Here is a 12,427-nt window from a genome sequence, read left to right on the forward strand (position 1 = left end):
GGGCTGACTATTCAGATTGCCAGTCTGCGATAGACCACCTACTCACCCACTGTGCATCCTTCATTGCTGGAGCTTTGACACATGACAGAGCAGAGGCAGTAAACCTTGACATTCAGCTCAACGGGGGTCTCGCAAGCCAATTAAATGTAGTGTTGTAAAAACGTGGACTGATGATGGGCTGTGTTTCATAATGAAAGCGTGACAATGGTTTTCTGGTGTGTAAATGTAGGACTGATAACTTGGAGGCAGAAAGACCCCTAATCCTCTTTATCAAGGGGAAAGATTTCTATGTGAGTGTGTGAACAGGTGATATTATCTATCACCTGGGGGAACATGTGTACATTCAACACGGCGCTTTGGATCATTTTTCCAGGTGTCTGTGGAGACTCACTCTTGACAGTGGCGGTCCGGGTGCAGTTGTAGAGAATAGCCAGCTCTCCAAACACCTTCCCTGGCCCCATGGTGCAGAGCTTCATGCTCTCCTTCGTCACCTCCACCTTCCCATCTGAAACATGGACAGAAACAGAGGTAGACTATTAGTCGTAATGCTATTCAAATTGCCCATTTATTTCCTTGCATGATTACTCAAGTGTGCAAGACTTTTTGCTTTTATTGAAAATGTGCAGCACACAAAGTTTCAGTGATGAAATGGAGTGGATGAGAGGTGTCTGAGGGCTTCTGCTTCATTTTTGGGGGTACCCAGCCAGACCGCTCGTGACTCACTGGGCTAGGAAAAAAAATGATTATTTTGCAATGTGGATTTTTCAAGGGTCACTTGCCTCCCACCAAAGCATATAAGCAGTACAAACATGAGAAAATTCTACTTAAAGCTTAACACTTCATATCTCACTGATGCAGTATGGTATGCCGTAAGGTAAGGGCTGTTAAATCGACATACTGTATGTGAAACATGTGGCATTTTAAAGAATGTATGTATGGATTCACACATCCAGATTGTCCCCCAACATAAACATATTTCTGTCTTGAAAAAACATTAAATACCATTTTTGTTATATGGAGAGCAACAATTAAAGAATAATTTACACCTCATTAATGTAATATTATGCAATAACAATGGATTTTGCCAAAAAATACATGAACCCCCCCCATCTGTATCCCTGATGCCTCTGTGTTTAGACAAGCCTCATCTAGGAGGTCTGCTTTCCTGGAAACTCAGCATTCCAGTCGTAGCATAACTCTGATTCACAGAGGGCAAAAACCCAAAGAAAATAGTTCAAGTCGGCTCCAAACAAGTGATGAAATATGGCAGGACGATAAGAGTCTTCCTCAGAGGAAACTGTTTGACACGTTATCTTGTTAGAGAGGGCCAGGAACCCCTTTGACAAAAAGAACTCGCTACATTAAAGGACTAATTCTGTTCTCCACATATATATCTTTTTTCCACTGAACAGTGGTAAACAGCACATTATCCATTAACACCTAGCAGGAAGCTTTACACAGAGAAAATCCCCCTCTTTATGTGTGCCACCATCTACTCGTCTACTTCCCTGCTGTTTTCACAATTCCTGTTTAGCCTTTTTTTCATGTCAGAGCCGTCCTGTAACGCTGCTCTCATCCCCTTCAATAGAAAACCAAATCAAATGTCTCGCATCTAAAAGTGGCATTTAGATTTTTGAAGAAGCTGTGCTTGTGCATCTTTCATTATCATAAACTTTAGTATTCATAAGAGGTTTCTTAGATTGATTGAAAAACTTAAGCCCAATAAATCAGTTTAATCTCTCTTTGAGATGTTTCTTTCAAATGCAGTAATGGGTTTGATGCTTTATATAAAGCCAACTATCTGATCAAATAATTAAACATAAAACAATGTTGTTCAGATGATATTCCTTTGAGATATTAAAATGTTCGTTTAAAGTACAAAATACCAGCAATGCTCATCTTGATTATGGCAGCAACTTCATAAGTTTGATTGAAAACATTGTTGTTTGCAGTTTCTCATATTTCTCATATTTTCTGCTTCTTTCAATTAACATAAGTCGTTTTTTATAAACATGAAATAGATGTCGACTTCAGGTCTTATTCCCAGGATGCACTGAGCATCGTTTTCAATGGCAACAACAGTAAAACATTTCAGGATCTGACTATCTTTTTTCTAATGTCAAAGTGACAACCACGCAAAGTTTAAAAAGACTGTAATTATTTAGCTCAATTTACTACAAGTTTAAAGTTGGAAAGCAGCCATTTACAATCGATTGAGGCTAATCAGTGAACTGTGAGGGGTGAGATGATGATGTGACTCATCACCTCTCAAACCTCCTGAGCCCTTATAACTTATAACTTCTAATGAAACTGGATGTCAGAGAGAGAATAGATGAATAGTTTAGAAGATGGTTTCCCTATGGCAATTATTTTTTTCAGTGTGAAAATTGTAAGCAAAAGAAACATTGTTTGGGTGTTGGGGCTTTGATCCATCGAAAGAATAGAGGAATAATCTCTGTGGTGGAGTGCAAACGAAGAACATCAATGCAGTGATGTATAGATATAAATAAATATATGTCCATGTCTAAAGGGATCATTTCTATCCTGTTTAAAAGGATGCAGGACAGAAAACTTCATTAAGTGCAATGAAGGGCAGCCTGTGATTTAATAACAGCACTGTCTGGAAGATGGGTTCATGCAAGGACAAAGACAACCACTCAACAGGTAGCAAAAAGCTTCGCTTGACTATGAACAGTGTTAATAATTTCCTGTGATAGCAGCACAAGGTGCTTGTCTTGGGACAACTCACTGACTACAGGCTGTGAGGAAATTACAAGGAAATTAAGAAATACAATTGTTGGAATTCCACAAACTTCCTTTATTTTTTGAGAAACCATGGATCCACACACACACACCAACACATGCTCTAGCTCATTTCCCGTTTTTGTGTCTAATAAGGCCTGCTTTTCATTCACTTTATTACAATAGCTCCAATTTCACTTGTAAATTCGCCTCTCATATGCGAGTGCTGTTCGAGCCTCATTCAAATAGCAAGACCACAGGCAAATACACGTTCTCTCATTGTGCAGTCCATCTGATATCCAAGTGCAGCACATTTACATCTCACTGAGACATTTAACAACAGTAGCATGTCGTGTTGTCTCAAGGCAAATTAAGATATGTGATAAGAGGAAGAGCAGAGAAATTAAAAATGCCCAAAATATCATATTTATAATGTGTACTGCTATTAGTGTCAATGTATTACAGCATGTGTTCTTCCACCCCAGGGGGTTTAGCTGTGTTTAATGGCTGATCATTTGAATGCACACAGTAGTGCGCTCCACATAGCGGGGCATCAGGACAGACCTCGGAGCAGACTTCCCTCTGGCTCAAGATCAGATGTGGTTCTGGCTGCATTCCAAATCAAAAAGCTGCTGTCTTATGGGCTGACTTTATTTCACGCTGGTGCCGATGACTTCACAGATTAAAAGCAACACGAGGGTGCTCCTCGCTAAACCTCTAACAGGAGTGATTTAAAGTGTCCAAGTATCCATAAGCATATCAGACAAAATTATCAACTTTTCTTTCAGAAGAAAACTGATGGCTGCGAAAAACCGGAATAGATTTTAGATAAATCAATTTTGCAGCGAGTCTTTCTGTGCATTCACAGACAGCATGAGACAAGAGATGCTCTATTACATGGACATCTGTTAACTTCAGCGAGGAGTCACAGCGCGGTCAATAGACTGTGTCTAAAAATAATAAATAGAGTTTCTAGGGGGTGAGGCAGAGGATACTGTTTAATTCTTCCTCCTCTCTCCCATTGATATTTTTTTTCCCGAGCAGCACAAAGTGGAGACAAGAAACAGGATGTGGGGGAGTTTCAGTCCCGTAGAGGATCAACCAACTATCCCATCATGACGGCGCTTGTTCTTTCGCCACCGCTATGGGGTCAGATTACCAAATGCTGTTCTTATCCATTAGAGCAGTAGAGGAACAGTGATGCTAGATCAAGCACAACAATGTTTCATCCTGCTCCCACTGGTCAAAGAATGGAGCCATTACGGCAAAAGGTGTTATAAGCTCAAGTTGATAGTTCAGCCAGACTTCAGGTCAGCAATGATACGACTGCGAGAAAAACGGTCACGTTCTGTGTGACAATTTGGATGATTTAATGGAGGAAAAGCCATGAGTGAAAACATGACTGACACTGAAAGCTCTTATGGTCGAGCGTGGGATCAATTCAACAGGGACTGAAATGGGTTGAGAAAATTCCATCTGCTCTTTATTATTATTTTTTTGTGAAGAGGGAGTTTGAAAGATACAATATCTCAAACTGCAGCTCATTCAGAAGTTTGACAGAAGAAAAGCTTGAAATGGTAGCCTTTGATAATACATCCGCTCTGAGCGGTGTTGTCACCTTGTTTTTGAAAAGAACACAATGAGAGTCTCGTAAAAAAATCCAAACACTTCTAGCAAAAAAAAAAAAAATTCATTGCGGCACAGTTATAATAAAACGAGACACGAATCAACAATGTGTGCAGAATGAAAAATAAAACTAATAGATTTCAAGATGAATGCAGGACTCTACGTCACACTTGGTGGAAATAAATTTGCAGGGCAACCAGTCAAAACTCTTGTGCTTGAGGCTAATTATTGTAGACCTTATTAAATTAATCTAAATTTTAAAAAATTCCCCCTGATCGCAAAACTGTGACCATGTTCAGTCATGTTCCATGGTCATGTTCAAGCACATGTCATACATTATTCGTCTCTCCGGTTAGAAAAAATAAACCCCAGAGTTTAAGAAAATAAGGATGTGAGCTGAAGCCAGCAGCAAGAACAAACACAAAGAGAGGCAGAGACTGACGCACACAGTTGTGCTTTTAATCTGGCTGGGTGGCTCATTATGTAAGAGACTTGTGTCAAGTTCACCCTGGCACTGTGGCGCTGTTGAGGGGAATCTCTATTTGTATTAACTGCCGGGTTGAAAGAATACCCACATCAGGATGACGACAGTGTGTGTCGGCAGTGGAGTTTGATTGAAAGATGTGCTGTGTTTGTCGTGGAATACAATTTTAATTCATCTTCAGACAGTGGGTGGTTACCGCTGCACCAGCCACCTGGCAATGTTGGAGCTCCGTTTTGAATGTGCAGCGGCAGGGTGCGTCTCTGCCGTCACAGCTATCAGCTACATCCAATCATGCAAACAACCTTTACCAAACAGCTGATCCCACCCCTTACTTAATCCCATCATAATGTGGCTGAAGCATGTTGTAGCTTACAACACAGGTAGCAGAGTATTAATTGATATAGTTGTGTACTGCTCGTGGTACAGGAACCTCAAATACCACAAGTATCAGCTTGTGCATTGTTTTCTTCAGTGTAGAAAAAGGTATGTTTTCGTTTTAAAAAACATCCGCTCTGCTTTGTATACACCTGCAGTCCACACTCCTCCAGGACTGCATTTTAGTCTGAACAGTCAGAAACAGATATTGTTTGGAAACTATGACGTAAGCTCTCAACCGCTTGCTTTTTGGATCTTTTTGGTCACAACGTTGCCTTTGCTGATTTGTCAGGCTCCTATCACAAGACCCCCCCCTTCTAGAAGAAAGGGACAGGCATTAGCCTGAGCTACCAGTGTAGAACACAAGATGGATAATTAATTACAAGTGTTGCTGACCGGGTTGTCTTTGCTAACAGCTGTTGTGCACTTAACTTCTGCATTTAACTTTTTTGCCATTGCTGCTTCCCATTTTGTACGCCGGCACACACATGCCCCAATGTATGTGACTGGTCATGTGATATACTATTTCAGGCATGTATGGATGGGTATTAAAACTGATACTGAGCCAAAACACTCATGTGGACCTTCTCTCATTTCTGCTGCAGCGAACAGTGATGTGTACACAGGCGGCGGCAGCGATCTCTGGCCTTCTGAAAGTATTTTAAGCTATTGCACAAGTTACTCTGTATGGCCTCTTCAAACATGAAAACAGTTTGAGTCCTCTATCCCAGCCCGCAGTGCAGCATGTCTGCATCATTCCCAAAAAGTAGGCTTGTTGGCTGTTATCATCTCTCCGTCAACAAACTTGTGGAGCAGGCTTTGCAGCCTTCTGCAGCTTCAGGAGTCGTACCAGCTGAAGGTGAAGGGGGGAGATTGCACTTCATACCGAGTAGCTGAAATCAACTAATGCTGATTGAAGTTGCACCGAAATATTTCAACATTCAAGCGTGCAAGTAATCAGCCCTGATACAGAACACAAATCCCATTGGTCGTCTTGGCCATGTGAGGTAATTCTTCTCACAACTTTCTCCAACTGCATGGGAATTATTCAAAAATCTGTTGACAGACGATAACACAACTCTCAGCTGTTGTGGCTGAACTCACTTCACCTTCTTGTCTAGAAACACTGCTGCCACCATTCCTTTTCATTTTCCCGACAGTTTTGTATATGCACCACTGCTGGTTAGATCAGATTGCAAACTAGCTGATGGCAGACTTCTTAAACATATGGCATTTTTATTACAAGAACAATAAAAGAAAAATAAATAAAGTGTGGGGAGAAGTGGGGTGAGAAATGTTGGAAGGTAGACATGAAGAGAGGAGAAGAGAAGCAGGGGGACAGCGGGGGAGAAAAACGCAGGAAGACGAGAAATAGCACCTGATGCCATTGGTAGAACTGCTGAACATAATCTCGAATGAGAAGAGAGCACTTCACATCTTTTTTCACTTCACACTGAGACACCATTATGCAGGGCTTCCTGCCACCGGCACAGTGGAAAATTACACTGCAGTTTTTTACAAGTGGTTTGTGAGACCTAAAGACACTAAACAGTGTGCTCTGTTGTTAGCAGGATATGAAGGGCAGATGGTTTCATCCCTTTTACATCATTTTACCTCGGAGACAGGGATTCATCAAGAATCTACCATAGTACCATATGTCTTCTTTTAGAACCTTTCAGCCACACGGTGAAGGCTTCTTTCATTCAGTGGCTGTAAAAGGACATGTGAGGTGAAACACGTCAGTTGGATCCGCTTGTCTTGAGCCACTCGGCTATCTCTGTTTTCATTAAAACTTTATTTTTCCATCTCTGCTGCTCTCCTCGTCATCATCAAACTCCGATTATGGCTCTTATGTTGACAAGCTGATTTATGCTGCCTGAGCAGGGGGCAGGGAAAATTATCACTTCATATTCACAGACCAAATCACTGCGTCGTAATTAGCAGTTAGAGTCCACGCCATGTGTACATACTGTAGCTGTTGTTTTATGCACAACAGACTTGATTAGACAGCTTCAGCATCAGAACAAGATTAATATAATGTCTTATGTACTTGAACAAGTCTGTCTCATTTCCACAGCATGGTCTCATTTCAGTAGCCACAGTATTACCGCAGCCAACAGGAACATTTGCATTCAATGTCTTGCCAGTGTCCCAGACAAGTAATTACACAAACACACACAAAGTATTTACATGCATGAAAGTACACATACACTATACTACGAAGAATCTACTGTCATGTTAGCAGCTAACATGCTGACATGTTTTGCAGGTATAATGTTGACTTACAATCTTAATTTAGCATGTTAATATGTAATAATTCACACTAAACACAATGCAAAGCTCAGGCAGATAAGGATTTCATTAGTTTTGCAGGGAATATGTTGGACAAAATTACATTTCTGACCCAATGACGGCACAAAATTGAAAAGAGATCCCTTAAATTTCTAAAATGTATTCTGAGGACACAAATGTCTGTATAAAATGTCATTACAATCCATTCAAAAGCTGCCTGTGGTTCTAAGGTGAAAGACCTAACATAGGGGTTCATCCTCTGGGCACCATGGATATTTGTACTGTATTTCATGCTAATCCAATTCACTCCGGTCCAATCCGATAGTTATTGAGGTGTTTCAGCCTGGACCAAGGTGGTAGATCAACAGACAAATTTCCCTGTACATGAAGCCTTTTTCTGTAGTTTTTCTCAAGGATGATAAATATTTCTTATTTATCATCCTTTTCTCATGAAACCCTTTTAAAAACTCTCTCTCTCTCTCTCTCTCTCTCTCTCTCTCTCTCTCTCTCTCTCTCTCTCTCTCTCTCTCGCACGCACGCACGCACGCACACACACACTGCTTTCCAGATGAACTCTCAAAAGCGGGGTAAGCAACAAAGGGGATAAAGGCTCCGGGATCATTCACAAATTACTCATTAATTCTTGCTCAGAGGTGTATTCATCGGCCTCTGTGGAGTGAAAATGAAGATCAATTCTTAGTCTCCGGTTCAGCGGGATAAAAAAACAAAGGTCTTCTTACTAATTGCCGAGTAGGAAAAGACATTGAAAGGTAAGATAGGCAGGAAAAATAAAGAGGGAAAGTGAATTGAATTGAGGTGAGATGGACAGATTGGTGAAGAGTTGCAAAGGGAATGGGACAGTAGGGTGAAAAAAGTGATGGGCAAGCGGAGAAAGGTGGTGACAAGATTGGGGTCAAAGTCGCTAAAACGTGAGGAGTGATACAGGGGAAATATGCACAGCTCCAGTCTCGTATTTGTGCTTTTTGAATCGATAACTTGAACCAGCGCACACTTGTATGTTAAAGTGAGGGAATGGAAGCAAGAGAAAGTGACAAAGGGCACAACTCGGAGGCAGCCAGGGCAAATGAGATAAGACACATAGCAGAGACAGCGTATTTTCACACACTGCTCAGCGTAGGTGAGATTATTAGGCTGCAACACACGCATACACACCATTTGCACATAAATGGCACATTAGCTAAAGATGTATTCCTCTTGATAGAGGTATTTCAGATCATCCGGCTATTGTATGTTAGCGAATGCAGGCGAATGTTTACCCCTTCTTAAAAATCAATAGCTCAACTCAACTGTTTGTAGTGCACAGAAGACGATTTCCTGCTATTTCCATCTGGGCTCACATTTTCCCTTTTTCATTTTGCTTTTTATAACAAACAAAAAATCCCTTCCTCATGTAGCGCCGACCTAGAGAGGCTTTGCATCTGGTTAATTCAGGTTTAAATTAGAAATCAAATCGCAAATGCCAGGAAGTGAAAACCTTTTCTACAGTCTCTTTCGCAACATTTAATTTCCAATACCTGAATGTCACACAAACAAAGTCGTTAGTCAAATGATTGAAAATAATTATTTGTATCGTAGGTATATAGATTTTCAGAGTAAATTAATATAGATTCTCTTTGTGACATTTCAGCACAGAAGAAAGTCGTTACAAGTATTTTATTTAATTGTTTAATGTACAACTTTTGTCAATCTCCGTACTTCCTTCTATTTCATTATAGAGGGGGTGGGTTCGGTGGCGACCCCATGTAAGTGGACAGACATAGGGCTACCACCTGAGCCTGACAGATTCTTGTTCCTGTTGTGTATGTGAGATAACTAGGATGAGTTGTCATGTCAGCTATAGACCCTTCACCTTTTCCACCGATGATGCTTTAATAAACCTCCCCTGAGACCCTCATTAGAGTTATGATTAAGCCGATAGCCGTGTCGAGGGCCAGCTATATAGGAGACATTCTTTTTGTCGTCACAGTCCTACAGACACATTACATTTTACATAGTTGAGTGCACAAACACACAGAGTTGTTCGTAAATTCAATTTCTCATCCCAAGTATTTTAAATTTAGTTCTCCCAGATGCCTTTTCAGCAGACAAGGTGAGTGTGCTCCTCAGCGGTGGGTTAGGGCTCATTATTAAGCTACAATTGGCTGCTGTACACTACTGTCAGGATATAATAAGCTGCAGTTGTTCTATCGAATGTTGGGCACATACTGTTTTCTCCAGGGCCAATCAAAATCTGAGTCTGAACATTTTACTTTGCTGAGCCTTTTCCCGAGATGCTACTTTGACAGCAACAATAGTAGGTCTGCATTAGTTAAGTTGCCAGGCAACAATGCAGTGCAATGGGCTTGTGCACTCGCATGTCTGTAACCCAATGCATTCTCTATTTTCATATAACCTTTTTAACATGCAAATACATCACAATAATTACGAAGATTAGCTGTATAGTTTATTAACAGCAGTGGCTGCAGCAGTTAGTTTTAACTAGGTAGTGGGAGTAGTAACAGAAGCAGTAGTAATGCAAGATGGTGCCTCGAAATTGCTTTACATATCATGTCCTTTCACACCTATGACAGTGAGTCACACTCAGGTGCCCCTATTGATTACCGCTCTAATCTCTGCTCAAGATGAGAGAGTAGCCCATCTTCCTTTACTCTGCCTCATTGGCCATTGAGAACAGAGAGCATCTCTCTGAAGACTCCCCCACATACACTGTGGGAGAATGTGTCTTTAAAACTGTAACATCTGTCATAAGCTCAGACATACATGCTCCTTTAATTTAGTCTCTTAGATGCCGTAGAAAAAAGTGGCCAGCCTGCCGCTCAATCAGCTGCTAGTCTGCTTTCAGGTTGAGGTATTTAAACGTGACATGAAGTAGCTGCTGGCTGTTGTTCAGTTAAGATAATTGAAGAATTTAAACATGTTTTACTATGGCGGACACATTAGTACCCTATAATTATATCTTTCTGCAAGACTTTCTGCAAGAAACTGTCTATTCTGAAGAAAGAACTACACAGACTAAAAGGAAATGGTCTCTTTTGTAGAGGAGCAAATGTTTGATAGTGGTCGACTGTGAGGCAATCAGTGGTTACATTTGTGTGCTATTCAAAGTGGTTTGTAGTTTCTCAAGTAACATTGAGATTGGCAACTCCAAGAGGCACAGGTTCTTCTTGATGGGTTTTTTCCCATAAAATCACGACTGTTCTTTGACTCTATTCTTGTTATACTGCAACATTACTCTTTTTTTCTTCAAAATGGGCCTAATACCCCGTCATGTTCCCAAATAAAGATCTGAAAATCAAACTAAAAAGTGAATATCTCACCCAGAAAGATGGAGCAAGAGGTGACAGAGAGTTGGTGAAGTACTAAAGGAGATTATCACAGGATAAAATATGCCATGAAATTAAATGAAGACAGACATCAGCTCCTCTCATTACCCAGCACTGTTTATATTTGAATAGACATACGTGTACACAGATCAGTGCTCGATGCTTAGACACACACTCATGTCTACCAAGTGTAGTGTTGAGTGTCACATCATTAGGAGTCACAATCAAGTATTCCCCTTACAGAGAGAAAGGGTTAGGGTACAATGTGGGTAAACATTGTTATTCATTATTATTCAGGGGAATATCTCGGTAAAAGCAGCAGGGAAAAGAAAAATGAGTGAAGAAAATGAGCATGACAGGAATGGTTCGGCATAAGCCACAAAGCAGCAGATTGTTTGTTTGTGTCTTATTCAGGCATTAAGAGATGCCATTTAAGCTTCACTTAAACTTTAGGTCTTCTTGCAGAAATCTGTCAGAATATTTTATTCGCTTTGCTTAACAGTCGGCCAAATAGAATAATTGAGACTCTATCCAATTTCTGTTGAGAAAATGTGAAATCCTGGGTGTATTCTCAAATCCCCTTAACACCTCCACCTGAGTAAAATGGTCTATAGTGCATCAATGGTAGCCTGTCAGAGAAACTGTCAATGTGCTGTGAGCACTTGGGATTTGGCGCTGACTCATAAGTTGCTTTCAGACATGCACTGAAGTCCTCCGGAGTTTCTTTGCAGGGGCTGCATGTGTAAACGCAAATGTCCGAGTGAGCACCACCGGAGTTTCTGCAGACTTTCTCCACCTGGCCCCCTAGTGTAAAGTCCAGAGAAACTCAGAAGGAGTCAATGTGAGCACACAGCACGAAATCCTCCCACGGATTTACACCGAGCAAGTGGGGGTTTCAATGACATTTCTAACAAGCGACAGATGCAAAAATACAAAAATCCAAGGAGAACACAATTATATCCGAATGAAAAATTGGTGCCAAACACACAAATGGTCTGTATTTATCTCTGGAGGATTTGTTGCTGTCATGACATGTCTGAGCAGAGAATCTCCCGCTGCGTTGTTCATGTGTAAAACTGAAACTGTGGAGTTATTTCAGAGGTCATGTCGGAAAACGGCTATACTGCAGTATTACTCTCAGATTACTTTGCTCACTCCTCTTGATGTCCTCCCTGTACACCTAGTAAAACTAATAGAATATATAAATATACAGTGAGGGCAGACGGCTAGATCTCATTTAAAAATGACATTCAGAATCATGCATCCTCCTGATTTGGGCTTTTTAACTTTGCAAACCTTTTACATTCTTACAAAAACCTGTGTAACGCATTAGGGGACAAAAAACTAAAAAGGCTTGAAATGCCCAGCTGACAGGTGCAGTGCTAACGTTTTATTGCAAATTAGACCAAACCATTTATGTGCTCTTCACAAGCCCAGTATTCAGTGTGTTTACATCTTCCAAACTAATCATCTAATATCTTTTCTCAGAGCAAAGGATTTGGTTCTGTTGCACCTTTTACAAGCTTACTCCTAATATCGTCTCCTCATGCAAAATGTTTCTCAA

The 12,427-nt window shown here is 40.7% G+C and overlaps 1 protein-coding gene and 1 long non-coding RNA gene across 3 annotated transcripts in view; one reads left to right on the forward strand and one right to left on the reverse strand.

The window, feature by feature from the left end:
• LOC118119306 (cGMP-dependent protein kinase 1) overlaps window positions 1–12,427 on the reverse strand; it is a 79,014-nt gene that overhangs the window by 50,245 nt on the left and 16,342 nt on the right. For both annotated transcript variants that reach the window (XM_035173144.2, XM_035173142.2), the window contains exon 3: window positions 392–505. In XM_035173144.2, coding sequence (XP_035029035.1) covers window positions 392–505 — 114 coding nt within the window. The remainder of the gene's footprint in view (window positions 1–391; window positions 506–12,427) is intronic.
• Window positions 1–12,427, forward strand: part of LOC118119307 — a 44,692-nt gene that overhangs the window by 23,942 nt on the left and 8,323 nt on the right. The gene's annotated exons all lie outside the window — the stretch shown is intronic.

The sequence above is a fragment of the Hippoglossus stenolepis genome, chromosome 12 (assembly GCF_022539355.2).
Source record: "Hippoglossus stenolepis isolate QCI-W04-F060 chromosome 12, HSTE1.2, whole genome shotgun sequence".
NCBI lineage: Eukaryota > Metazoa > Chordata > Actinopteri > Pleuronectiformes > Pleuronectidae > Hippoglossus > Hippoglossus stenolepis.